General features: G+C 48.3%; 1 protein-coding gene across 3 annotated transcripts in view; it reads right to left on the bottom strand.

Moving 5' to 3' along the window:
• LOC143785136 (serine/threonine-protein kinase dkf-2-like) overlaps nt 1-23,880 on the bottom strand; it is a 372,992-nt gene that overhangs the window by 67,676 nt on the left and 281,436 nt on the right. For 2 of the 3 annotated variants that reach the window (XM_077273814.1, XM_077273813.1), the window contains exons 7-8: nt 15,889-16,116; nt 15,527-15,683 (exon numbers count right to left, since the gene is read on the bottom strand). In XM_077273814.1, coding sequence (XP_077129929.1) covers nt 15,527-15,683; nt 15,889-16,116 — 385 coding nt within the window. The remainder of the gene's footprint in view (nt 1-15,526; nt 15,684-15,888; nt 16,117-23,880) is intronic. The other variant, XM_077273815.1, reaches the window with a different exon arrangement.

A 23,880-nucleotide genomic window follows, 5' to 3' on the forward strand; every position in this document is an offset into this window, starting at 1 on the left:
GTGTTGCTATATAAGCTCCCTGGACCTTCAGTTCAATGCCTGGCAACGTTGATATCAGAGCTAATCTGTAGTGCTCTTGTCTACTGATCCTGGTTCCTGCGTGATTAAGCTAAGTCTGCTTTCTTGCTTTTTGCTATTTGTTTTTGTTTGCATTTTTGTCCAGCTTGTACATAATCTGTATCCTATCCTTGCTGGAAGCTCTAGGGAGGCTGGAGTTCTCCCCCCGGGCCGTTAGACGGTTCGGGGGTTCTTGAATCTCCAGTATGGATTTTTGATAGGGTTTTTGTTGATCATATAAGTTATCTTACTACATTCTGCTATTAGTAAGTGGGCCTCTCTTTGCTAAACCTAGTTCATCTCTGTGTTTGTCATTTCCTCTTACCTCACCGTTATTATTTGTGGGGGGCTTGTATCCAACTTTTGGGGTCTTTTCTCTGGAGGCAAGAGAGGTCTTTGTTTTCCTCTTCTAGGGGTAGTTAGCTCTCCGGCTGGCGCGAGACATCTAGCGACCAACGTAGGCATGTTCCCCGGCTACTTCTAGTGTTGGCGTTAGGAGTAGATATATGGTCAACCCAGTTACCACTGCCCTATGAGCTGGATTTTTGTACTTCGCAGACTTGCCGATATCTCTGAGACCCTCGCCATTGGGGTCATAACAGCGGCGGTGCCCCAAGAAAGGATAAGAAGCGAGATTTATTGTGCTGAGTGAGAAACGAGATCAAAGCAAGAAGGAGAAACACCAGTAGGAGTCGTGCTGTCAGACCGAGGCAACATCCTACTGAGGCGCAATTTGCCGGTGGCCGGAACGCCGAGGAAGTATAGAACTCCAGGCCATACTTCAAACCTACGGCAGGACAGTCAGTTACAGGCGGGCTGTCTCAACTATATCACCTACGAAGACATAGGGGGCACACTAGGAGAGGGGCGACTCTAGGGTCCCGGAAGAGCTCCGAGCCTACCCGTCATACGGGTGCGTCCTAACCAGAACATCAGGGAGGGACGGGGGAGAAGAACATCATCCGATCGAGTTGTGAGGGAACATGAGAAACAGACACAACAGTTGTGGGGACTATCCCGTAAGCACAGCAGGGGAGGATCACAACACATAGCGCTAGCAGGAAGGCACAGATTTCCACCTGCATCGGGAACTCTGGAGGTGCCATCGGACCGGCCGGACCTGCGCAGCCTGGTTAACCGTATTCCGGATTGAGGACTTTGAGATCTTCAGTAAAGAGGTAAAGAGACTGCACCCTGGTGTCCTTGTGATTGATTGCGTCCTGCACGATAACACCCTCCTATACCTCTACCTGCATTGTACGCCCCTCAGCAGGGTCACGGGCCGGGTCTAGCCACCGTGACAACCCCAGAACAGAGACTAAGAGGCCCGGTACCGGGTACCCCTCAGCCCTGTGGCGGTGGGGGCGCTACAGAAATCCCCGGGGAGACAGCCTACGTAGCTGCTATCATCCGCAGTCTGAGTGCCCGGAACACAGATAACATTCTGCCTTCTGGACCCTCCTCAGTCACAGGCGTGACTGAACCAGAGATGGACCCAGAGCAGGTCCCAGAGGGTTCCCGTGGGGAAGGGACCCTGACGTCACTTCTAGCTGCCCCTAGACAGGAGTTCCAGGCTACTGTTGACTCAGATGCGAGCCTGGAGAATTTGAGACACCTCGCCGAGGTGCCCACCTCCATGACTTATAAGGAGAGGGTGTTCAGGGAACGAGGGAGGTTGCACCGGGAGTCAGTACCCGGAAAATCCCAAAAGTAGTGGTTGAGGGAAAGACAGCTGGTCATCACGCACCAATTCAGGGGTGAGTTGTTGCAGATTGCCCATGAGATCCCGCTCGGTGGACACTTGGGGATCAGCAAAACTAAGGCCCGGCTTTCTCAACATTTCTATTGGCCCAAGATGGGGACAGATGTGTCAAACTACTGCCGCTCCTGTATCACCTGTCAAAGAGTGGGGAAGGCGGGGCCTGCTCTTAAGGCTCCCCTGATCCCTGTGCCAGTGATAGAGGAGCCTTTCTAGATGATTGAGGCATACATTGTGAGCCCGCTGGCCATCCCCAGCAGCTCTGGAAAGCAATACTTCCTTGCTGTGGTAGACTATGCTACCCGGTACCCAGAGGCAGTGACTGTGTCCTCAACTAGGGCAGATAAGGTGGCGGATGCACTGTTGGCCATCTTTTCACGGGTGGGATATCCCAGGGAGATGCTTACCGATCAAGGGACCCAAGTCATGTCTCACCTAATGGAGGCTCTCTGTAAGAGAATGCAGGTGAAGCATCTGGTATCGAGTGATTGTCAACCACAGACCAATGGCTTGTGTGAACGCTTCAATAGTACCCTCAAAAAGATGCTACGCATGCTGGTTGAGACCCAAGGATACGACTGGGAGCGGTACCTCCCACACCTGCTATTCGCTTACTGAGAGGTTACGCAGGCCTCGACGGGGTTCTCCCCCTTCGAGCTCCTGTATGGCAGGCGAGTTCGGGGACCCCTTGGGTTGATAAGGGAATCCTGAGAAGAGGAGCCGAACCCTTCTGAAGTGTCCATAGTGGAGTATGTTATGCGCTTCAGTGACAAAATGCAGACCAGGGGTGGTTCAAACTTTATTTTTAACTCTTTTTAAAATGTTCCATATATGCTCACTGTATGCTATTCTTTCTTTCAGATGTCTTACAATAGCGAGGAATTTCTCCGTGAATTAATTGAGATGTATCGGTCCCTGCCCTGCCTTTGGCAGATTAAATCTGCTGAGTACAGTAATAGAAATAAAAAAAGGGAGGCATATGGAAAACTTGTTGCTCTTTTTAAGCAGCATAACCCCTGCGAGAAGGTGGATGAGAGCGTTGTTCGGAAAAAGATCCAGGGTCTACGCACAGTGTATAAAAAAGAGCTGAACAAGGTGGTGAAGTCAATGAAGTCTGGTGCCGCCACAGATGAGGTTTATGTGCCCTTGTTATGGTACTATGACTTGCTTGGCTTCACCCGTGACCAAGAGCTGCCGCACACAATGGTATCTTCGATGCGGCAGACCCTGGATCAAGACCCTGTGATCCCGACTGACACCCCTGTTGGAGATGTAAGTACCTTCTTTGCTTGATTCCCTGTAAAAAGCATTAAAACTTGGTCTCTCATGCCATAGTTGAATAAAAAATATTATAAATATATCTATCTGCGCTGTAGATCACAAGGTAAAGTAATTAATAGAATTATCTGCATGCGTTGTCCACCATAAAGTATGTCCACAACTGCCTAGTCCAAAATAAATTAATACTTTTTCGATGCTTTATATATGATATATGAAAGATTTTGCTATTTACCGGATATTTCACACTGAAGTTCTCCTGGATCTGCCCACAGCTCTCAGGTGTGTTGCCGTACCCTGAAGAAGGAGTCCGTGGACTTTGAAACGCGTTGGATAGATTCGTTTTGGTACTGAGTGCAATTTGTTGGCCGTTCACGTGTCACATCACGTGTAAGTGACGTCACACGAGGTCCTGCGGCCCTGCTGCACCTCGTCGGCAACTAGCGTGTGGAAGCATAGGCTCACGCTGCAAACCCAGGAACATTATCGGTGAGTTAAGGGGGGACTGTCACCGGCCGGGACAGCTCTCCACCTTTTTCTCATATACATCTTGAAAAGGAATTAGTTTTAATATCATCGCCTGCACTTATCTAGAAGACTCCTACGGCAACACACCTGAGAGCTGTGGGCAGATCCAGGACAACTTCAGTGTGAAATATCCGGTAAATAGCAAAATCTTTCATATATCATATATAAAGCATCGAAAAAGTATTAATTTATTTTGGACTAGGCAGTTGTGGACATACTTTATGGTGGACAACGCATGCAGATAATTCTATTAATTACTTTACCTTGTGATCTACAGCGCAGATAGATATATTTATATACTTTATGGCTGGTATCTTCCATCCTATATCGGGCACTTTTGGTAGTTAGGTCCGTTTATCTGCAGCAGTAGAATTACTAACGCAAACATATTGTGTGCAGCGCCTATAGTTGTTTTTAGATTTTGAATAAAAAATATTAACTAAGTTTTTACCTGCTTTATTCTGCAGTTATCCCTTCCACTTCAGATAAGTACAATCCTTTACTATTTTTGCCCCACTCAGTGCTCATACCGTTGAATGACAATTCCTATCCTGTACTACTAGTTCCTCCCCTTAATTCTAAATTTCTGTTCCTGCAGCAACATCGGCATGATCTGTCAACCGCAACCAGTGATGACACTTTGGGTGATGAACCGAGCCTGGCGGAGGCTACTGAGGGGTCGAGTGAAGACCCTGCACCTTCAACCCTCAACTCAGCTACTGTACCACTGCGAATAAACAATTTACGCAGAAGAAAGGAAACCTTGTTGCCGTCGACAGAGATAGTCTGTTTGGCAAAGCAAATTTTAAGCCAGCAGACCAACACTAGCGTGGACAGCTTTGCCAACTTCGCCGCTGATCGTCTTGGGAAGCTGGAAGACACCCAGAGGATCCATGCCGAAAGGGTCATTTTTGAAACTTTAAGTAAAGCGGCAGCCGGTCAACTGGATGAAACGTCAACTGTACACAGTTGGATGGAACGTGATCCTTGTTCACAGCAGTCAATGACCCAAACGCCTGAGGCAATGTGTATCACACCAGTGTGTCGAATTATATCACATCAAAACCTGCCGCTTGCCCCTCCACCACAATATCCCAGGTTTACACATTCTTTCCTTGCCCAATTATCTTCTCCGCCCAGGCAAGGATTTTTGAATGCAGAAAACCAGTATGAAGAACTTTAGTGCCATTTTACTTTTAGGGTTTAAATTTAATTGTTAAATAGTTAAGTTATTGTTAATGAAATAGTTAATTTAAAATGTTTATTAATTTTAATATTTGTTATAAATAAAAATGTTTTTTTGATTCAAACTTGCAGCCTGCTTTACTGAATTCAGCATATAGTTATTTGCAGGTCTAGTAGGCGGGGTAATGGGCTGGGTGCATGGGCGGACTGGGCCGGGTGGCAGGAATGCATATGCCCCCCGGGCCGGAGCCTAAGCAGCTGCACAGGGCCGCTGGAGGAACAGCAGTGCAGTATGTGATGAGCAGGAACATGGGGGCAGGACACGCAGCATGAACCTGTGGCCAGAACCATGACCGGCTTCAGTCAGTAATGTGCAGGCTGCGGTGAGAGGGGGCAGCTCCTGGCACACAAGAAAAGGAGGAGGGTGCAATACTTACATAGTGATCGCACGCAGCCTCCTCCTCTTCTTCTGTGTGCACTGTGCAGATCTGTCTCCGACGTCTGATCAACCAGGACCTGGAGGGAGAGGAGCTACAGTGTGCAGAGCAGCAGCACAGGAGGGCAGGAGAAGATGAGAGGTGGCTGCCCTGTGTGCCCACTGTCCAGCACATTCCAGCTGCCCATCTCAAGGTTTGCTGTGCTAAGGGGGAGGGGGCATTTGACAAATTAAATATAGCAGGTCAGAGTATGTGGTTTTTTTCCTGGGTATGTGCAGTTTCCTGTGTGTTTTCCTGGGTGTGTGTGTATTTTCTTGGATGGGTGCAGATACGTAACTACCACTGTTGCAGCAGTCACTGCTGTGACCGGGCCTGGCAGGTCAGGGGCCCGGCACATCAGAGGCACCCGACTCCCCCCGCCGCTGCAATAATAATAATAATAATTTTTTTTATATAGCGCCAACATATTCCGCAGCACTTTACAATTAAGCTGCATTGAACTATACCAGCATCTATGACGCCGGTACAGTTCAAAGCAATGATGGAGGAGAGAGCGTCCCTCTCCCATAATTCCCCACTGCCTCTAACACTGAGGCTGCGCGATGACATCACTTCATCGCGCACCCGCTGTGTGCGGAGTCCAGGCAGTGCAGCATCTGCACAGGTGATGGCGGCCGCCATATTGGCGGAGCCTGTGGCGGCTGCTGGGAACGGGAACAGGCAGCTCTGGGGCTGGCAGGGGGTGCATGGACCGAACCACCCAGGAGGGGGATGCAGCAGCTCAGCCATGTGGAGGATCCGGGGATGAACATGTAGGTGTACAGAAGCGGCGGCAGTGAGGTGTGTCTGCTGCCCATGTGTCGCCGTCCTCGGCCCCCAGCGTCCCTTACCCCCTGTGACACCAGCCCCTGTGACACCAGCCCCGTTTCCACCCTGCTCTCCCGTGCCCCATGTCCTCGTAGGTCCCCAGGTTCAGGTCATTGTGCTCTTCCAGGCCCCCATACGTGCCTTGTCCCCCGAATTCTCCCCATCTCCTATGCCCTGAGTCCTCCTGCACCACCATGCATTCCCTGCCTCTTGTCCCCCTGTGACCCATCTGCCCTGCTCTCAAATCTCCCCTGTCCCCTTTCTCACCGTGTGTTCCCCATCTACCCTGTCCACGTAATCCCTGTGCCCCCTTCTTCCCTGCTCCCAAGTCTCTCCCCCGTCCCCCTACAGCCCCGTCTCCCCGTGCGTCTCTATCTACTATGCCCTCGGGGTCCCCTTGTGTCCTCTTGTGCCTTGCTCCCTAGTTCCTGTGTCCCCTTGTGCCCTTCTCCCCTTCCCCCTAGTCCCAATGAGTTGCTTTGTGCTTGTGTTCCTTGTCTCTGTGTGTACCCTTGTGAGTCTCCCTTGCCCACTAGTCCCTGTATCCCCTTGTGCCTTTCTCCCTTGTGCTTGTGTCCCTTGACCCCGTGTGTCCACTTGTGTCAGTCTCCCTTGTCCCCTTTTGTCAGTCTCCCTTGCCCACAAGTCCCCTTGTGCCTGTCTTCCTTACTCCCTAGCCCCTGTCACCCTTGTGCCTGTCTCCCCTAGCCCCCTTGTGTCCTTCTCCCCTGCCCTCTAGTCACCATTTAACCGTGTCTTTCTCACTGCCCCTGTATGGAGGGGCAGCATTATACTATGAGGGTGAATTGTACGACATGGATGACAATGGCGGTGCATTATACTATATGGAGCACTATGAGGAGTGTATTATGCCATATGTAGGACTGAGCAGTGTATTTTAATATATGGAGGACTATGAGGAGTGTATAATACTACATGGAGGACTGAGAAGTGTATTATACTTTATGGAGGACTGAGAAGTGTATTATACTATATGGAGGACTGAGAAGTGTATTATACTAAATAGAGCACTATGAGGAGTGTATTATGCTATATTGAGCACTATGAGAAGTGTATTTTAATATATGAAGGACTATGGGGAGTGTATTATACTATATGGATGACTATGAACTGTGCAGTATATTATATAGAGGATTATGGGGGTGATTATATTATAAGGAGGACTATGGGGATGCATTATATTACAAGGAGGACTATGGGGGTGCATTATATTATAAGGAGGACTATGGGGGTGCATTATACTTCTTATATGGATCCCCATGACTTCTATGTAAGCCCCTGATGAGTATAATGGTTTATTTTCTTTTATATATTACATAACAATGGCAGTACGGGGGACAAATATATACCAGGATGGGGCACCGGATAGTTACACTGCTGAGGTCACACTATACAACTTTGCAATAAAGCTATAGTGTGCAAAATGAATAGGGAAAATGTGAATTTGGGTCGAAAATATTTTGGCATGGTAGGGGGGGCCCATTTGAAAGTTCGCACCGGGGGCCCATAATTTTGAAGTTCTACCACTGTGTGTGATTTCCTGGATGTGGGTATGTGTGGATTTCTCATGTGTTTTCTCATGTGTGTGTGTGCATGTGTGCGTGTTTTTCCTGTGTTTGAGCGTGCATGTTTGTGAGCGTGCATGTGTGCCAGCGTGTGGACAGCCCATAATTTCATTTTCAAATATCAAATTTGTCATGTGGATATATATCAGTCCCAGAGTACCCTGTATGGCGGATAGTCATCGGCCCCGGAGTATTCAGCGTGGCAAAAAATGGTCGGCCCCGGCGTATCTCGCGTGGTGAATAGTGTTCCGCCACGCCGGAACAAGCTTGGTGGATAGTTGTCGGCCCCGGCGTATCCCTTGCGACATAAACGGCATAATTAAAGTGCCCTTGTCAGCAGGATTGTGCATAGTAATCTACAGACAGACAGTGTCAGCTTGGCGCCATTATACTGATTACAATGATATCTGGTGATGAAATCTGTCTTGTGGTTGTTGTCTGATCTTTATTTTCAGTTTTTAGTTAATGATATGCTCCTGCCCCGGGGCGGCCTGTGGGGGTTCTTCATGTGGTGCTCTGATTAGGTATTCATTATGCAGACCGCTGACAGGTCACTGATCCCACATGGACCTGCTCCCTAGTTTACATCATGAATATTTATCTATCTATCTATCTTGTGAAAAATTAAAAAATCACCTTCTGCAGGCAGATGCCAGCTGTGGCGCCTGCGCTGCAGCCTGATCGCATATGTAGTGTGTATATAATTAATTTGTTAAAGGCTATCCTGCGCAGTAGCTGCTATCAGTGTATGTAGAGGTGATCCGAAAGCTGCTACTGCGCAGGCGGCGCCAACTACTGTAGAGAAAAATAATATCCTCCTCCACGATGGTACCACCGGCGCATGCGTAGTAGCAGCTATTGGATCACCTTTTATGTACACCCGATAGCTGCTACTGCGCAGGCTGTGCTTGTGGTTTACACATACTGATGTGAAATACTGAACGTGTGTACAGGGCCTTATTCTGTATATACACTGTATATATACACACTTCTCCTGTCACATTGTCGGAGAGGTTGTATTGCACGTCAGGATTGTCATTATTGGTTTATTTTTTATATTCCCATGGCCAAACAAAAACAAATCTTGGAAAAACTGTTTAAATGGGTTACCCCAAGTAACCCCCTCCCTCGGTATATGGGATAACTTGCCAATTTCTGGGACCTCCATAATCTCGAGAACTTGAGCTCTGAAGAGCATCATGTAACTAGAGCTGTGGTCGATTCTGCGCACTGCAGCGCCATTCACATGTAGCTCTTCAAATAACTCCTTTAAAGCACCACTCCAGCATTTTTCTTTATTGCACGGCTGGAGTGGTACTTTAAATGTAAGTCTTAAGGCCCCCTGTCTCATACTCACTTTCCGCTGCCTTAATTGCTGTATGACTGTATTGTGCTGTTATGGAGGTATCGTATGGTGGTGTTTGTGGAAAGATCATATGGTGGTGTTATGGAGGGACTATTGTGTTATGGAGGTAATGTATGGTGCTGTTATGGAAGGACCGTATGGTGGTGTTATGGAGGGACCGTATGGTGCTGTTATGGAGGGACCGTATGGTGCTGTTATGGAGGGACCGTATGGTGCTGTTATGGAGGGACCATATGGTGGTGTTTTGAAGGTACTGTATGGTGGTGTTAAGGAGATACTCTATGGTGGAGTTATGGACGTTTCTTATGGTGCCATTATGGAGGTACTGTAGGGGCGGCGGACAGTGGGAATGGTGGTGCGCATGTGTCATTATCTAGTGGGGCTGTGCGTGTGTTTGTCATTATACAGTGGGGCTGTGTGTGTGTGTTTGTCATTCTACTGTATGTGACTGCAGACTTGTGAATCCTCACATTGCTCGCAGTGCTGTGGTCATTCAGCGGGTCATATTCCGACTAGACTTGAATGGCCTACTGCAACTGTATTGGATAAGGCCAGAAACAGTCTAGTCGGAATGTGGCTGGGAATATATATGTATCGCATGCTTGAGGTCACAAGACCACCTGATCCCGGTGCCAGAGAATCTTCCCAGCGCACAGTGCGCACGATATGAGGAGTCACACATAGTGACTGTAGATGTAGACATGTAGCATAAGATCTTATGACCCCTTTAAGGATGGGCCGCTACTCATGGGCCACTGCTGTGTGCTTGTGCAGCGCCCCCACTGCCGCAGGGCCGAGGGGTACCCGGTACCGGGCCTCTGAGTCTCTGTTCTGGGGTTGTCACGGTGGCTAGGCCCGGTCCGTGACCCTGCTGAGGGGCGTACAATGAAAGTGGAGGTATGGTGATGATGTTATGGTGCGGTGAAGTGCCGGTTGCAGTAAATAACGAGGACACCAGGTTGCAGTCTCTTTACCTCTTTACTGAAGGCTTCTGAGTCCTCAGTCCGGAATACGGTTAACAAGGCTGCGCAAGTCCGGCCGGTCCGATGGCACCTCCAGAGTTCCCTTTGCAGGTGGAAATCTGTGCCTTCCTTCTAGCGCTTGTGTGTTGTGGTCCTCCCCTGCTGTGCTTACGGGATAGTACCCAGAACTGTTGTGTCTGTTTCTCGTGTTCCCTCACAACTTAATTCTGATGTTCTTCTACGTCCCCCAGATGCTATGGTAAGGACGCACCCGTATGACGGGGAGGCTCGGAGCTCTTCCGGGACTCGAGCGTCGCCCCACTCCTGTTGTTACCCCCCTGTGTTTTCCTAGGTCAATTGGGTGAGACAGCCCGCCTATAACTGACTGTCCTGCCGTAGGTTTGAAGTATTGCTTGGAGCTAAGTACTTCCTCGGCGTTCCGGCCACCGGTTATGCGCCTCAGTAGGATGTTGCCTCGTCTTACAGCACGACTCCTACTGGTATTCTCCTTGTTGCGTTGATCTCGTTTCTCACTCAGCACAATATACCTCGCTTCTTATCCTTTCTTGGGGTACCGCCGCTATATCATGCAGGCGCGGTCCCGTGACGTTCTCTCTGGTTGCTAGGCCTCTGTCAGGATCCCACCCCTGACAGGGACCCCTCTTAATCTTCCCCTACAACACCCTCTGCCACAAGGTGTTGCCTGGTTCCAACCCAGTCAGCTTTCTGATCTAACTTCCTATCTAACCCCCAGTTTTACCAGACTGTGAGGAGTGGCCTAATACATACAACCCTTAGCTCCCCCTGGAGGCCAGACTGTGAAGTGTATTGGTGTCTGTGATACCTGGTCAGATGAACTCCTTCAGTGCCATCAGACGTACCATAGCCCCCCTTAGTGGCAGAGCAACAGTACTGCAACGACCAGGACTCTGGGGCGCTGCACTTGCCCCCCAGGCTAAAATTTGCCAGCCAGCCGCTGGCTGGGTGCATGTATACAGATGCATACATATAATGAGTGTGAGTGATGAAACATGTTATTTGTTTTTAACAAAGCGTACACAACAGCGGATATAAACTTAAATTTTGTTTTATAACGATAAAAAATATAACACCAACAAAAAACAAAAATATAAAAACAACAACAACAAAAAAATTAGTGGCTGCCGCCCTGCTGTTGGGCAGCCACAAAACTTGCCAGCATCACTCCGTGCTGTTTGACTGCATCAGTCAGTGTCCGCTGTGGCGCCATCATCCTCCTGTGTAAAGCCAGGAGGTCCTCTAATGTAGGGATTTCTATGGAGGGAATGGTAAAACTTATTCTGTACATGCATCTAACTATCAGGTACGTGTTTGTTATTTAACACTTATGGTTTCCGGTTAGCTTGGGTGATGACGAGCTAAGGGACCACCCGGATCCTCTGGCATCACCGGCTAGGGAAAGATACAACACTTCATAGTACACGACAGCCCTATCCTTTACAAGTTGCATGGACCTTTTTTTATGTGCAAGAATTACCGGGAGACAAGGCTGCATCCATATCACGGAGTGATGCTGGCGAGCCTGTAGGTGACGAGCCTGTAGGTGACTCCGGCTGGGGCTCCGGGTCTGCAGGTGCTGGAGAAAAAATAACTTATTACATACCTGAGCTGCTGCACTGTAATTACTGTTGTAACTAATGTGCCGCCATATACTATGCCAACCTATCTTAACGCCACTCACCACGATGGGGCAGGCTCTGTGACCGGATGCTGGCGATACGCTCACTGGACCTGTACTGCAGATCCGCCAGCTTCTTCCGGATCTGGGTACTGGAGCGCTGCACCCCAAATCTCTGGGCTAGGCCCCGACTGATCCTCCGCAGCACAGCCTGCTTGTGGAGGACTGGATGTCCAGAGTGCTCATGACACCCATAATCCCTTGCATCCACCTCTGCAACTAAGTAGCGCACTTCTGCGTCGCCCCATGGTGTTGCTCGTCTCCTGGCCGCCATTTTGCCGCCTCTTGTAACAAGCTAGGCCGCAGCAACGTCGTAAACCCCGCCCACGACGCATCAACGCCGTAAACCACGCCCACGACGCATCAACGTCTCCAGCAGGTTTATTACAGGACGCTACTGTGTGCGCGAAGGAAGCGGGCTGAATTCTAAATATCTCCAGGTCAGACCGAAGACGCTGCTGCGTTCGAAAAGTGACGCATTATCAATACAGCGTCTCCGTTTGCACAGGAAGACTGGAGTGTTGGTGGTTTTATGTATGGATATATATTTCTTTTTAGATAGGTATTTATATTTGTATGTCTGTGAGTATGTATGTGTATATGTAGGTATCTGTATATCTGTGTAGATTTCTATGTATGTGTATATGGATGTATCTGTATACATATGAGTACACGTATGTATATACGGGCCCTTACTACTGAAAGAATGAGAAACAAAGCTTTTGCAAAGTAAAACACACAGTTTATTAGACAAATCATTACAATAATTAAAATAGTGTATAAATGTCAGTAGTAGCCCACTATAAGTTCTGATGCTGCCAAGTAACAGCCCCAGGACCGTTAAAATATTGGCAGTAGTTGTCTCGGCAGGTCTTCGCATCGTGGGTGTTTCTGCCAGGTCCCAATGGTTGAAGGCCTGCAATTGTGGGATCATTTGGGCGCCATTCACCGAGCTGCACTTCCCCATTTACTAGGCCCACAGAGTCCATGAAGCCAGGTGGACTGTACGCCAATGCATCGCGACGGTGAAGGAAGTTGTGAAGCACGCAACAAGCCAAAACAACGGAGTCTATCGATTCAAGCTTCATGTTAATAGACGTGTGGAAAACTCTGAAGCGATTGGCCATGATACCGAAGGCATTTTCTACAACCCGACGTGCCCTTGACAAGCTGTAATTGAAAATTCTTCTTTCCTCTGTTAGACTTTTTTAGGGGAACGGTTTGATAAGATTGGGATGAAGCGGGAAGGCCTCATCACCGACAAAAACAAAATTAAGGTTGCCTCTAGTCTCAGAGTTGGGAGGCAAGTGAAGGTCACAGTTGTTCAAATGCTCTCCAAAGAGTGTGTGCTCTAAAACACCACCATCGGAAACCCTTCCGTTCATTCCAACATCTACATTTATAAATTCGTAATTCGCGTTAACAAGGGCCATCAGGATGATGCTGAAATAGCCCTTATAATTAAAGAAATAGGATCCGCTGTTCGGTGGTTGAGTGATCCGGACATGTTTCCCGTCCAAAGCCCCACCACAGTTAGGGAACTGCCAAAGCTGCTCAAAATCGGAGGCAATCTTTTTCCATTCCTCCTCCGTGTTGGGAAACTGCATGTAGCTACGTAGACTCTGGAAAATCGCATTACATGTCTCTGGAATTAGAACGCTGAGCAGGGGCCTTGAAATGGCTGAAGAAAAATGCAAGTCTTGCAGCGAGCGCCCGGTGGCCAGGAATCGCAGCGTGACTGCCAATCTTTCATCTGCCGGGATGGCAGCACGCATCGCTGTATCCTTCCGTTGAATCAGTGGAGTAATTCTTTCCAGTAAATGTTTGAAGGATTCCTCTGACATCCGCAGATAGTTGCGGAAATCATGAGGATTCTTCTCCTGAAGCTCTCTTACAAGTTGCATGTGGGACAAATCAGACCTCTTCTGCAGCCACTCTCTGGTCCACATGCAACGCTTTCATTTGGAACGCCTCTCTAGCATCCGTGCCTCATCTTGACGTCGAGCTTCCTCAACCAGCAATGCAGCAAACACAACAGCACACTGCGCATTGTTCATGATGCTGCAAACTGAAACAAATAAAATAAAAAGATGAGAAAGTTATAAAAAAAACAAAAAAACAATAAATGCACTCCATTCCGTTACCGTGCATGACAGAAAACATGCTGTATGGGTGTGCACGCACAAGACCCCCTAAAATGGCAGCCCGTGCAAAAGTATATGTACACAGATAGCAGCCAAGCCCTCCCTCCCTCCAGAGCAATGATAGCAGATAATTAGTTGGTCCCCTAAAAATTAAGGAAAAATGAAAATGCATTTGAGACCTCAAACGATACCTACCGTGCACAAAATATAGGTGTCAGAAGAACCGTTGAAGAATAGATAAATCGAAGAGGAGTCGCAGGCCGGAGAACTCTACAATGATCTGCAAACCACCACGCGGTCAGGAACAAAGGATAGAAGCGCTACTATGTCGCCTTCTGTTGAAGGCATGACCGCCAATCAGAACGCAGTAGCGACCACCAATCGGAGCGGAGGGGTGCGGAAAAGGCAACGCAAATGCATGCCTATGTGTCGGTGTCTGAGTCGTCAACGAGGTCGTTGGTAAGGTGTCAAACACAGCGATGTGTGCTACCCAGCGGGACCGCAACGATCAAAAAAAGGTCCAGGTCATTCCGACACGACCAGCGATCTCACAGCAGGGGCCTGGTCGCTGCTACGTGTCACACATAGCGAGATCGCTACTGAGGTCGCTGTTGCGTCACAAAACTTGTGACTCAGCAGCGATCTCGCTAGCGACCTCGCTTAGTGTGACGGGGGCTTTAGGAAGAAGGTAGCACCCTGCTGTGAGTACTACAAACAGGGAGCATTGTCTCAACGAACAGCCCCTGGGACCGTCTTAGCTAAAGGCTCCAGGTATCGGGATCAGTACGTAACACGTTGACCCGAATAACCCTACCCCTAAAAAAACGTAGGCAATTGGAACATCTCAACATGTGCCTTGCAGTACTAGTTGCCAGGAACAGACTGTAACTTTCAGAATGGAGCAAGTGTATTGTGTGAAAGATGAGGAGAAGGTATAACCTGTTATTCCTTGTTTACTAGTTTGGATGAAGATAAAATGGACATTGGTTTTAAGGACTGGTCTGGCTTATTGTATGCAATAGTTAGTGGGAGCAGGAAGGCATTAAGTGCGAAGAAATTGACAAAGAAAGCTGCAGTTCAAGGTACAATGTGGCAAACACATACCAGCAACATAAAAGTTCTGTAGCAGGCCCTGACCTAGAAATGGCGGACCACTCACACAATTACTGCCGGGGGCCAGTTTACACACAGGTGAGCCGTACTGCTGGTATTTAACCTTAAAGTGATTGGCAGAGTAGCTGCATCCAAACAGATATTTTGGCTCTTTGTCTACAAGACAAAAAGAGAATCCTCTGGTGGGCCTATGTGCAGAACTGAGACACCACCCTCTTATATGAGCAGTACAATATAGAATATCTGAATCACTATGTACAGACAGAGGCAGCATCTTATTCATTTACAATCAACCCAGTTCATTTTTATATAAATTTGTGATTAAAGATAATGTCACATTTGCATGTAGCTGAAAAGTGGGTCCCTGGAGTTAGTTACTGGTGGGCCTTTGGCACCTCATTCTAACCTCATTTACATGTACCTGTTGTGTAAACCCACCAGTCACTTCTATTGACGGGCTTTCAGGAACTGAGATCAGCACTGGTTCATTCTACACTCATGGTTCCTTGAGAGGTCACATCACTTACATGGTCAGGACCACTTCAAGCAGTATGTGTTTTCTCATGTTTTCTTCACAGGTGACTTTTTTTATTGCAGCAGTTGTGCCGTTAAATAACCCTTTGTATACTGTCCCAAAGCTACCTTTTCCAAGAACACAGGATTCATCAATGTGGACTTTTTGTTCTGCAGAAACAAATTAACAGGTGTCAAATAAATGATGATAGGAAGAAACATTCCCGATTATAAGGTCCCCGATAACTGATGCAAAAATCACACTAATTGGAAGCAGAAGACAGGCAGTAATGTCATCATTACTGATATTACTGAATATTTGGTAATCTGATTATAGATAGTTCCTAAACGTAATAGAATATAATGACTAAAATACCGGTGTTCAACTTCGATACAAAGTCTCGCAACAACTGAATTTTCCGCTCTACTTGTGCCATGTCCATTGTTTGACGGATCTGTTCATATGATGACTTCTCTTTGTAGCTGATAAGGAAAAGATCTTGAGCCTTTTCTCTGATATTCAAATGATTCTCTAAAATTAGTTTTTTTTTACTTTCATTGCTGTCATCCAGGTCATCTATCACCACAATGACGTTCTTCTTCCCTGTGCACAAAGCACAAATTATTGGTCACCACCATCACAAATGACATATTAATAACCGCACATCTCACCAGTCACCACCATCACACCGGACGTATTAATAACAGCACATCTCACCAGTCATCACCATGACACCGGATGTATTAAAGGGAACCTGTCACACCCCCCCCCAGGTGTTTTTAACTAAAAGAGCCAACTTGTGCAGCAGTAATGCTGCATTCTGACAAGGTGGCTCTTTTAGTTCTGGGTGCTGTAACTAGAGAAATAATCAGTTTTGTAATTTGTCCAAAATATCTTGTCTTCAGTCAAGTAGGCCGGCGTTTCCCCCCTGCAGCAGACGCCACACAGCCGTCACTCAAATCTTCTTGGCGCCAGGCGCCGCCTCCTCACCACTGTTTTGAAATGATCCAGCGCCTGCGCTCTTTTCTCCTGCCTTGGGCAGGTGCAGTGAGCGCTGCCCGTCCTCATATGCAGTCTAGCTGACTGCGCCTGTGCGGCTGCCCTGCCTGTGAATCCCAGCCCCGCAGTGTCTTCTTATTTATTCATACTACCAAGGCAGGAGAAAACAGCGCAGGCGCCGGATCATTTCAAAACAGCGGCGAGGAGGCGGCGCCCGGCGCCAAGAAGACTTGAGTGATGGCTGTGTGCCATCTGCTGCAGGGGGGAAATGCCGGCCTCCTTGACTGAAGACAAGGTGTCACGAATTGTCACGGATCCCTACTCCGTGGTGTCACTTATTCGTCACGTGCCCTCTCTCAGCACGTGACTTGGGTTGTGCCTGCGAGGGTTAATCTATCTCCCCTCTCTCAGTCCAGCATTCAGCCTCTGTCCTCTGCTGTAATGGGAGCATAAATCACACACCGACCCAGGCCACACACCCGCTCATACACGCTGCCACCACTCATCGAACACACGGGCGATGAGTCCCAGAAATAATTCTACTAATAAAAATATGTCTATCACTCATAAGGCTCACACACCTCAGGCTATGGATTCTTTTAGAACATTCAAGGTTCAACTTGTTAAAGTTTATACTTTAATAACAAAAGAATCAGTGCTTACAATAAGAAAAGATATAAAAATATGATAATAAAAAGACATACAACTTATGCAAAACAGTATCAAAATAAACAGGAGAAACTTACAGAAATCATCTAAAGGTACCTTCACATTAAGCGACGCTGCAGCGATAGCGACAACGATGCCGATCGCTGCAGCGTCGCTGTTTGGTCGCTGGAGAGCTGTCACACAGACCGCTCTCCAGCGACCAACAATGCCGAGGTCCCCGGGTAACCAGGGTAAACATCGGGTTGCTAAGCGCAGGGCCGCACTTAGTAACCCGATGTTTACCCTGGTTACCAGTGTAAAATGTAAAAAAACCAAACAGTACATACTTACATTCGCGTCCCCCGGCGTCCGCTTCCTGCACTGACTGAGCGCCGACCCTAACAGCAGAGCGGTGACGTCACCGCTGTGCTGTGCTTTCACTTTCACTTTACGGCGCTCAGTCAGTGTGGGAAGCGGACGCCGGGGGATGCGAAGGTGAGTATGCACTGTTTGTTTTTTTTACATTTTACACTGGTAACCAGGGTAAACATCGGGTTACTAAGCGCAGCCCTGCGCTTAGTAACCCGATGTTTACCCTGGTTACCAGTGTAAAACATCGCTGGTATCGTTGCTTTTGGTGTCAAACACGACGATACACGCCGGTCTGACAACCAAATAAAGTTCTGAACTTTGTTCAACGACCAGCGATATCACAGCAGGATCCTGATCGCTGCTGCGTGTCAAACTAAACGATATCGCTAGCCAGGACGCTGCAACGTCACGGATCACTAGCGATATCGTTTAGTGTGAAGGTACCTTAACTGGTAGTTGCTTTCTGCTCCCTGGGGTAGGACGAATGTAGATTGGATCACACCAGCTTCTCAGGCTGCCCCCAACATGTGAACACAATTCTCTGTCTGCAGTCTAAATTTATAACTTTGATCTGAGGTCAGGTTTCTAGACCAGCCCCTCAGGACAATATCATAACTGCTGCCTGTTTGATTGGGCACGGCCGCTCTACTAATGAATATATATTATTTTCCTCTGGAGACACTTGTGAGATCGTTCCCAGGAATAGCTTAGGGTACTGTCACACTATACGATTTACCAACGATCACGACCTGCGATACGACCTGGCCGTGATCGTTGGTAAGTCGTTGTGTGGTCGCTGGAGAGCTGTCACACAGTCAGTTCTCCAGCGACCAACGATGCCGAGGTCCCCGGGTAACCAGGGTAAACATCGGGTTACTAAGCGCAGGGCCGCGCTTAGTAACCCGATGTTTACCGTGGTTACCAGCGTAAAAGTAAAAAAAAACAAACAGTACATACTCACATTCCGGTGTCTGTCCCCCGGCGCTCTGCTTCTCTCCACTGTGTCTGCGCCAGCAGGAAAGCACACCGGTGACGTCACCGCGTTACCGCTGTGCTCGCTTTTCGGCTGGCCGGCTCTCACAATGCAGAGAAGCAGAACGCCGGGGGACAGACACCGGAATGTGAGTATGTACTGTTTGTTTTTTTTTACTTTTACGCTGGTAACCACGGTAAACATCGGGTTACTAAGCGCGGCCCTGCGCTTAGTAACCCGATGTTTACCCTGGTTACAAGCGAACGCATCACTGGATCGCTGTCACACACAACGATCCAGCGATGACAGCGGGAAATCCAGCGACGAAAGAAAGTTCCAAATGATCTGCTACGACGTACGATTCTCAGCAGGATCCCTGATCGCTGCTGAGTGTCAGACACAGCGATATCGTATGGATATCGCTGGAACGTCACGGATCGTACCGTCGTAGCGACAAAAGTGCCACTGTGTGACAGTACCCTAACCTCCAAGCAATTAACATCTCCCCTCCAAGCACTCAGAGGTGTCAAGCGTTCCTTTGTTCTTGGCCTTAGCCAGACCTCCTGGTGAGATAGGGAGACACAATGTCTACTAATTCCAAGGAAGCACCTATTAAAGGTACCGTCACACTTAGCGACGCTGCAGCGATACAGACAACGATGCCGATCGCTGCAGCATCGCTGTTTGGTCGCTGGGGAGCTGTCACACAGACCGCTCTCCAGCGACCAACGATGCCGAGGTCCCCGGGTAACCAGGGTAAACATCGGGTTGCTAAGCGCAGGGCCGCGCTTAGTAACCCGATGTTTACCCTGGTTACCAGCGTAAAATGTAAAAAAAACCAAACACTACATACTCACCTTCGCATCCCCCAGCGTCCGCTTCCTGCACTGACTGAGCGCCGGCCCTAACAGCAGAGTGGTGACGTCACCGCTGTGCTGTACTTTCACTTTGCGGCCGGCGCTCAGTCAGTGTGGGAAGCGGACGCTGGGGGATGCGAAGGTGAGTATGTACTGTTTGTTTTTTTACATTTTACACTGGTAACCAGGGTAAACATCGGGTTACTAAGTGCGGCCCTGCGCTTAGCAACCCGATGTTTACCCTGGTTACCAGTGTAAAACATCGCTGGTATCGTTGCTTTTGGTGTCAAACACGATGATACACGCCGGTCTGACGACCAAATAAAGTTCTGAACTTTGTTCAACGACCAGCGATATCACAGCAGGATCCTGATCGCTGCTGTGTGTCACACTCAACGATATTGCTAGCCAGGACACTGCAACGTCACGGATCGCTAGCGATATCGTTTAGTGTGACGGTACCTTAACACCTAGGTGCGACTTGCCTTCAGGACAGATGTTACATTATCACTAGGCACACATATAACACTAGACAGATGTCCCTACACACACACACACACATATATATATATACACATATTTCACCACACCTCCCTCCTTATGAACATGCATGGGGGTTGACTTACAGGTCAGCTCCTGAGCACGTATCTGGTTCTGGCCCATCTTGGCGAGAAAGGCCATCGGCATTGCCATGATCAACTCCCTTCTTGTGCTGAATTGTGAAATCATATTGCTGAAGTATCAAACTCCATCTAAGCAATTTCCCATTGTCCCCAACTACTCGGTTGAGCCAACTCAGTGGGTTATGATCTGTGATCACGGTGAAGTTGCGCCCATAGAGGTATGGTTGCAGCTTCTGCAGAGCCCACACAATTGCCAAACATTCTTTTTCAATGGTGGCATAAGCAACTTCTCTGGGCAGGAGTTTCCTGCTTAGGTGCAGAATTCTACTTAGTTCCATGATGGTGAGGTATGATGCTTTAGCTAGCTGCTCTAACAGCTCATCTATCCTCGGCAGGGGGTAGAACTCACATTTAGTCAGAACATTTAGTTTCCTGTAGTCTACACAGAACCGGGCAGTACGGTCCTTTTTTGGGACAAGAACCACAGGCGAGGCCCAGGCACTCTGGGATTTTTGTATCACCTTGAGGTTCAGCATCTCCTCTATGTGTGCCTTCACCTCTGCTGACACCCGGTATGCAGACTGCCGTACTGGGGGGTTAGTACCAGTGTCCACATGGTGAACTGCTAAGTGTGTCCTCCCAGGCTCCCCTGTGAAGACCTCGGTGAACTCGCTGGGCGCCCCCATCAGCTCAGACCTCTGACTGTGGGATAGCTTAGGGTTAAACTCTGCTGACTCCAGGGACTCCATGTACTGAGTCCCGGCCCCCACATCTAGTAACAGATCAGCCTCCCCCTCTTCAGGCAGGCTACAGACAGGTAAGACACAGGTCTCCCTGTCATGATGAGCCTTCAACATATTTACATGAAATACTTTCTGACGCTTTGCATGCTCATCTAGAGTCACCACATAATTAACATCATTCAGCCGCTTATGTACAGTATATGGCCCCTCCCATGCGGCCTGCAATTTATTCTGTAACATAGGGACCAACACCCAAACCTTCTGCCCCTCCTCGTAGGCCCTCAGTCTGGCATTACGGTTGTACCAGACCTTCTGGTTGATTTGGGCCTGAGTCACGTTCTCATGGGCAAGGTTGCTCAGTTTTTGCATTCTCTCCCTGAGCTGCAGTACATATTCGACTACTGAGACTCCCATAGTTTCGGGGTCGCCCTCCCAACAGTCCTTAATCAAATCAAGTGGCCCCCTGACCCTCCTCCCATAAACCAGTTCAAAGGGGGAGAATCCAGTAGACGCCTGGGGTACCTCTCTGTAGGCAAACAACAGATGGCGGAGGTACCGCTCCCAGTCTCTCCCTTCAGGCTCCACCAGCATTTTGAGCATTTGCTTTAATGTTCCATTAAAACGCTCGCAGAGTCCATTGGTTTGGGGATGATAGGCGCTGGCCACAAAATGCTGTACTTGTATTCTTTCACAGAGGTTTTCCATCAGATCAGACATGAACTGGGTTCCTTGATCGGTCAACATTTCCCTGGGGAAACCCACACGAGAGAACACAGTCAGTAAAGCATCCGCCACTTTGTCTGCTCGGATGGAGGATAGTGCCACAGCTTCCGGGTATCGTGTAGCATAGTCCACCACTGTGAGGATGTACTGTTTGCCGGAGCTGTTAGGGATTGCAAGTGGCCCTATGATATCCACAGCCACTCGCTGGAAAGGCTCATCGATCACAGGCAGTGGTATCAATGGAGCTTTCTGTATATTCCCGGACTTTCCAACTCTCTGACAAACTACACATGATCGGCAGTAATTGGCAATATCTGTCCCCATCTTGGGCCAATAGAAGTTATGTGTCAGGTGAGCTTTAGTCTTTTGTATTCCAAGGTGTCCGGCCAAAGGAATTTCATGGGCAATTCTCAATAATTGTTCCCTAAATGGGTAAGGGACGATCAGCCGCCGTTCATAGTCCCAAGATTCTGTAGTATCCGTGGGGATAGTCTCTTATAGCTTCCTGGGAGCTTCTTGCTTTCCTTCTCCCTCCAACATGTCAGGAGCTGCAGACCCTCACATCTGCTCAGCTCCACTTCCTTTCTCCAATTCCCTGTGTCTAACTCTGTGTCCTAGCTCCCCCTTTCCTACCTTCCTCCACCCACACCCTCTACCTATTAACCCTCTCCAGCCTGGGATGATGCCATCATCCCTTAGTGTACGCCCAGGTGCCCTGACTGGAGAAGTGTGGTGTTGGATGTAGGTGTTAGAGTTCTGTACAATACGATACCATACAATACACTTTATTGATCCCAGTGGGAAATTACGGTATTACAGCAGCAATACAAACAGCAGTACATAAAATATTAGGACACAAATCTTGCACAGGTATACCAACCCAACATTACATAACAAATAAAAGTGGGTAGTTCAGGTATATAAGTCACTGTTTATTGACATTAGTACACCAGCAATCAGTCATTGTTGTCTACCACCCTTAGGAAATTATTATACATCCCTATAGCAGGAGGTACAAACGATTTCCTGAATTTCTCCTTCTTGCACTTTAGTAGGATTAGACGGCTGCTGAATGTGCTCTTCTGCTCGTATAGCGGGTGTGTATTATTGATCATTATAGCCCTACACTTCTTCTGAATTCTATCCTCCAATACCTCCTCAGAAGAGCCCAGATGGAGGCCAACAGCCGCACTTGCCTTCTTGATAAGTTTGTTGAGCTTATTAGCGTCAGATACTCGCACACTACTGCCCCAGCATATGAGAGCAAAAAAGATGGCGCTTGCCACAATGGACTGGTAGAACATTTCCAGCATTTTACTGCACACATTGAATGGCCTGAGCTTCTGAAGAAAGTACCGTCTGCTCATTCCCTTCTTGTAAACCTTTTCCGTATGACACCTCCAATCGAGTTTACTGTCAAGGTGACCCCCCAAATATTTGTAGCTCTCAACCATCTCCACCTCCTGGCCAGCAGTAATAATTGGTAAGTAATTCTCCTTTTTCCTTCTATAACTCACCACCATCTCCTTGGTTTTCTTTACATTTAGTTCTAGACAGTTAGTCCGGCACCGATCCACTAAGTCAGAAACCGCCCTTCTATATTCCTCCACCCCCGGCCCCCCACAATGCCCCCTACAATCACTGAGTCATCTGAGAATTTTTGGAGGTGACAAAAATCTGATTTATACTGAAAGTCAGCTGTATACAATGTGAAGAGGAAGGACGACAGCTCTGTACCCTGAGGGGCTCCAGCACTGCTCCGTACACTGCCAGATACCACCTCCCCCATCCTTACACACTGCAGCCTGTCCTTCAGGTAGTCGTTTATCCAGTTCACCATCCCCTCGTCTACCGCCATATCAGTCATCTTATTATGTAGTAAGGGCGGCAGTAAGGTATTGAAAGCACTTGAGAAGTCAAAGAACATGGAGCGCACTACAGATTCATCATTGTCCAAGAATGAATGTACTGTGTGTAGTAGAGACACCACCGCATCATCCACCCCAATCTCTGCTGGTATGCAAACTGGAGGGGGTCAGTAGAAGCCCTCACCCTCGGTCACAAGTAGGCAAGTATTATCCTCACCAAGGACTTCATAGCATGTGATGTTAAGGCCACTGGATGATAGTCTTGTAGGGAAGTCGGAAAAGTGATCTTAGGAACCGGCACCAGGCAGGTGGTCTTCCACAGTTCTGGTACCCCCTGTAATTGAAGGCTCCAGTTAAACAGGTGTTGGAAGACAGGACACAGTTGGTTTGCGCACGCTCTGAGGACATGTGGGCTGAGGCCATCGGGCCCAGCTGCTTTGCCAATGACTAGTCTACTAAACTGTCTTCTCACGTCGCTTTGGGAGACAGTGAAAGCAGGCAGCTTATCCCCCAATGTCAATGCTGCCGATGTTTTCCCAGCTTCATCCCCCATTCCTGATG

Source organism: Ranitomeya variabilis, chromosome 7, assembly GCF_051348905.1.
Source record: "Ranitomeya variabilis isolate aRanVar5 chromosome 7, aRanVar5.hap1, whole genome shotgun sequence".
In the NCBI taxonomy this organism is placed as follows: Eukaryota; Metazoa; Chordata; class Amphibia; order Anura; family Dendrobatidae; genus Ranitomeya; species Ranitomeya variabilis.